Genomic DNA, 5,188 nt, shown 5'->3' with positions numbered 1-5,188 from the left:
AGTCCCCTCCTTGGCCTTCTGTGGCTTGGGCGGCGAGACTCGAGCACTTGCCGGTGAAGACCGAGGCAAAAAAAAGTCATTGAGTACCTCCGCCTTCTCCGTGTCCCGGGTAACCAGGTCTCCCGTTTCCTTCCGGAGAGGGACCACGTTTTCCCTCGTCCTCCTTTTATCCCCAACGTATCTGTACAATCTTTTCTTGTTGCTCTTGACATCCCTGGACAGATTTAATTCTGTCAGGGCTTCAGCTTTCCTAACCTGATCCCTCCTGTCCTTGCTTCCACCCTCTGTAGGCTTCCTTTTTGTGTTTGAGTTTGTCCAGGAGCTCCTTGTTCATCCATGCAGGCCTCCTGGCATTTTTGCCCGACTTCCTCTTTGTTGGGATGCATCGCTCGTGAGCTTGAAGGAGGTGATCCTTGAAAATTACCCAGCTTTCTTGGGCCCCTCGTCCCTCCAGGGCTTTGTCCCATGGCACTCTACCAAGCAGATCCCTGAAGAGGCCAAAGTCTGCTCTCCTGAAGTCCAGGGTAGCAAGCTTGCTGCACGCCCTCCTCGGTACCCTAAGGATCTTGAACTCCACCATTTCATGGTCACTGCAGCCCAGGCTGCCCTTGAGCTTCACGTTCCCCACCAGCCCCTCCCTGTTGGTGAGAACAAGGTCCAGCATAGCACCTCTCCTCGCTGACTCCTCTACCACTTGGAGAAGGAAGTTATCATCGACCATTTCAAAGCATTCTGAAATCAACATTCTTTCTTTGGCACTCAGCGTCTCCCACAGGGAGCAGGACAGAATTAGTGACTCCAGTTTAAAGCAGATGAGTCTCTGAGAAGCAACGCCATCATCCCCCTTTCCCTTCCTTCCCAAAGCAGCATGTTAACGTCAGATTGATGTTCCCCATCTGTTTTTTATACTAATAGGGGAACCAGGACACAGTTTTGATCAAATTCCATTTCTATTGCCTAGCATCTACCCCCACTCTTACTCGCTTTACATAGCTTCAATAAAGCAAATAAAAAGGCTGTGGAAGCATCTGATTGGAAGCACGCAGGTAACACTGATGCCCAGCAATTTTGACTAGGCATATGCAGGCAGAGCAGACAAAGCTAGTAAAATTCTAAGAATCCGCTGAGTTTCCTTGCTATGGCTTTTATCATTGCCAAGTGTTCCTTTTACACCTTCAACATCCAATGGTCTCATCGACTTCCTGCTTTTACCATATTTTAAGAACTTTTCACTGTCAGCTTGAACACTCTTTCTTTCAGATTTTTCTTTTTATCCCTCTGAATTTCCCATTCACATTTGACCTGCTGCGATCTTTGAGTTTTCAGGATTTTTTTTTTATTTCCTGACATGTCAAGCTTTTCTCTACAATCACTCCTCTACAGCGGCACTTGGGTTTATTTTTTAATTGCAGCAGTTAAGCTGCACTCCTGATGCAGTATTTCTGAACCGCCTCCAAACCTTTTCTTTGGGTTTTTGATTTTTTGTTTTGGGGTTTGTTTTTTTTTTTTAATTCGCAATTACTGTCTCAATTTTCAAGTAGCTACCCTTCCTTGGGCCCACGAGCTGAATTTGTCCAACATATTCATTCCCACTACCTTAAACTTTGAATGGACTCCCCAGGGAAGCATGTGTTTGGGTTTTTGGTTTGGGTTTTTTTTGGGGGGGGAGGGAGGTGTTTGTTGGGGTTGGGGTTTTTTTTACAAATCAGAGAACAGCCGCATTCAGAATTTCACTTCCAGCTGAAATGTTGGCCTGACCCATACAAACAAAAATTTCCCAGACCACCAAACAATAATCCTATACATCAAGTGACAAGCATGACTTCCACAATATCCCTACTACAAGAGCTTATGATCAAATATAACCTGACACCGCAAGACACCTTACTGGGTACATTGTAGCAACACCTATAAACTGCAAGAAAAATATCTAGCACAGAAAATTGCAAGTTGCTGAGAAAGTAACAAATCTAGGATAGCTTCCCTTTTTTTTGACACTTTGTCTGCAAATATGAATAACTGGTTTATATCTGAGAAATCTACATCCTTTTCCTCAGAAGGGAAGCAACAACCAGAGCCAGAACTTTTCTAAGAATCTTCACAATGCAAGTAACCCAAAGGTAAGAACCCTTCACTGGGAGTTGTCTCAAGCCAGCACAAAGCATGCCTCAATGAAGTCTGTACAGCCGAAGCAGGCAATTTGCCCTTCATAAACAACCAGTCTCCCCACTGCAGCACAGGATCATTCTGCACATAAAAATAGGCACCTTTACCTACAAATCCAAATGCAGAATGGGTTTTCAAACTCCATTTTTTTTTCCAGTCATAGTAAACCCCTTTTTTTCTTGAGGTAATATTAGACTATTTCTATTGCCCTGATGTCCAGAAAGGAATTTGCACAGGCAGATGGAAGGAGGTCCCTGAAAAGAGAGAGAAAAGGTACGGTATTGCAAGATGGTGTTGAGACTCTACTAATTGGAAGCGAACAGCTGCTTCACAGGTTACCATGAAAAGCAACTTCCAAAGGATTCCCTAACAGCAGTAAGATGTACATCCATTTTTTCCATTTTCATGCTTTCCAGAATCTTTGCTTTAATGTTGTGATTTCTTAAGCTGCTATAATGAAGTCTCAGAAGTAGCAGCTGGTTTTCAGAGGAGAGGTTTGGGGGGTATGGGGTGACAAAGGAAGAGGGTAACTACAGCAAAAGGAAGACAAGACAGACAAGTCTTTAAAGAAATTCATTAGTTATTAGGAGCACTACATTACAACTTGCTGTGAGATTTTCTAAGTATTAGAGCATGCTACAGAAGCATGACAGACAGCTAGTTCTGACTCCCTACTCCCCTAATTCAATTCATTTATTTAACACCTTTAAAGAAAAATGAGTATAAATGAAAGGTTTACAGCAGCTCCAAACAAGCTGCTGCTTTAGGTTCTACCACGCACACAAATTCCTCCCCCAATAATATATTTATGCTAATCTTAAGAAGGCAGAGCAGCAAGTCTGGTGGCCATGAGAAAAAAAAACCAAAACAAACAAACAAAAAACCACAAACCACACACCCAAAAAAACCAAAATCAGGTACTCTGTTTGAACTCTTTCCAGGTTCCTATTACATAAGAACAGTACAGTAAGTCCAGTTACGCAAGTCTTAAGTCTGCACAAAAATTTGTTTTATAAACTGAAACAATCGTCACATTCCCAAAATCTTCTAACCTCAGTTTGCTACTGAACATTCACAGGTTATACCAGTACGGAAAATCCAATTGTCCAAGGGAAAAAAGAGTTCCTCCCCAGCACCATCATTTTTGCTTTTGTGAGAGGCCTCCTGTTAATATTGCTCTCAGTAGAAGGCTGGAATGGTTTAATAATTCATGTTTTTCAGACAAATTTCTAGATTCCCACAAAGCCAATACTTTTCCCCGATTCAGTGTGTATCATGCATACACTACTCTCTGGCAAGGTGATCAACAACTAATGCTCAGACAGAAGGATCAGGTCTGGTAATGACCATTTTTGGACTAGACAGATCTAAGACCAGGGATGCTGTTGAAGAGAAACTTCTTCATACTCCAGGAGTGTCTCAAATTATTGCCACAGTTAGTTCGCTCAGGCAGCAGCACAATGGGCTCCTAGGTAACAGAACCACAGCTTCTAATTCCCAAGCCAGATCGGCAACCGATCGGCAAAAGATAAATTCTATGTCCTCTTATTACATACTCAACATCACACTGTTCCTTTCCTGTACAACTACTTGAATAGGTCCTCAGAGAACTGATGCTACCAACCTTGGTCATAAAAAAAAAAAAAAGTCCAAAAGCTACATCTATAAAGTGACTTGTAAAGTCTTAAAATCTAGCTGCAATTTGGAGTTACTGCTTCCCTCTAGCTTTTAGGGTTCACTTCTTTCAACTGTCGATAATACAATAAGATCTCTAATGAGAGTCTATAGTGAGTGCCGTTCACATGACTAGAGACTTAGAAAAAGACTTTCAGTGCAATCAATGCATTTGCACATACAGTGGGGGCATTAGGCCTAAATAATGGGGAATAACTGAAAAGACTGAAAAGCAATGACAGCCCAGTCTGCCACTGTATTTCAGAATAGCACAATGGAAAAAAATGCTCACTAACAGATAGGGTACCTTTTGCAAACCTTGTCTAAAGAAAAGCAAGCCTACAGCAAAAGACAGGAGTCTTCAGTCTACAGTTTAGAACCCATTGGTCTAGTACAGTCTACGGATTACCAAGTAGTCTGCGTAAGATGGCTAAAAGAAGCAGATTTATACCTGCTGTACTGCAACGTCCAAAAAAGACTTCTCCGCATAAAACCTTTACAGAAATCTCTGAAGGTTTCCACGCTTGCATTTGAAGAAAGTTTGAGGCCCCCGAGTCTAGAGCTTGAGAACCACCGCATTTCACTAGTAAAGCCTTCCTATATAAATATCACCTAAAAACTTCATAATAGGGACTGCAAATACAAAACTTGCACTGAGGAACAAGGATCATTCTTAGCACTACACTTCTCCTGAGCTACGTGGCAGATGAAAAGAGTCAGTTTTGTCTTATTTTTATTTAGAAACACTAGCGACTTCATGAAGCTCCCAACAAACCTAAGGCACCAAAACTGTTTTATTTCCTCCTCGACCAGCGACCCTCGTTTGCTCAGTCTAGCATACTAAGGGAAACCAGAGGCTGCCTTTCTGCTCATGCAAAAGCAGAAGTCTCTTTCAAAGGATCAAACGGCAGAACAACCACTCAAGTCTTCTTCCGACCGGAAGTGCTAAACACCACACACCTGTACGGCTCACGGTGCTTTCACATCTGTAAGAAAACGCCTCATGATAAATTTGACACCCGTATCTTCACATTTTATTTTTGAAGCGTTAAAGTGAAGAACTACAAAGGCTACCACCTATGCTACACCACCTTCCTCTCTAGGGCAGATGATCGGAGTCCGTTCTGGGAAGCAAGCGTCTTTAAGCAGCGGCCTCCTTTCGCTCCAACTTCGCCACATGCGCCCACATTAAAAAGCAGAAATTGCCTAAACAGCAACGCAGAAAGGGAAGAGAGCTCGGCGCCAGAGAGGCAGCGCGGCAGACGGGGGCGGGGGGCCGCCGGCTACCCCTCACCTTCTGGATGGAGGACTTCCCGCTGCGCCGCAGCCCCATAAGCAGGATCCGCGG

The 5,188-nt window shown here is 43.3% G+C and overlaps 1 protein-coding gene across 1 annotated transcript in view; it reads right to left on the bottom strand.

Annotated features, from left to right (window-relative positions):
• The window catches only part of RRAGC (Ras-related GTP binding C), a 15,106-nt gene extending 9,924 nt beyond the window's left edge, over positions 1 to 5,182 (bottom strand). Inside the window, exon 1 of the mRNA XM_009328204.1 lies at positions 5,135 to 5,182. Within this exon, the coding sequence (XP_009326479.1) occupies positions 5,135 to 5,173 (39 nt within the window). The 5' untranslated portion in view covers positions 5,174 to 5,182. The remainder of the gene's footprint in view (positions 1 to 5,134) is intronic.
• Between the last annotated feature and the right edge of the window lie 6 nt (positions 5,183 to 5,188).

The sequence above is a fragment of the Pygoscelis adeliae genome, unplaced genomic scaffold (genome assembly GCF_000699105.1).
Source record: "Pygoscelis adeliae isolate BGI_AS28 unplaced genomic scaffold, ASM69910v1 Scaffold387, whole genome shotgun sequence".
In the NCBI taxonomy this organism is placed as follows: Eukaryota; Metazoa; Chordata; class Aves; order Sphenisciformes; family Spheniscidae; genus Pygoscelis; species Pygoscelis adeliae.
This window is presented reverse-complemented; position numbering and strand designations above follow the sequence as displayed.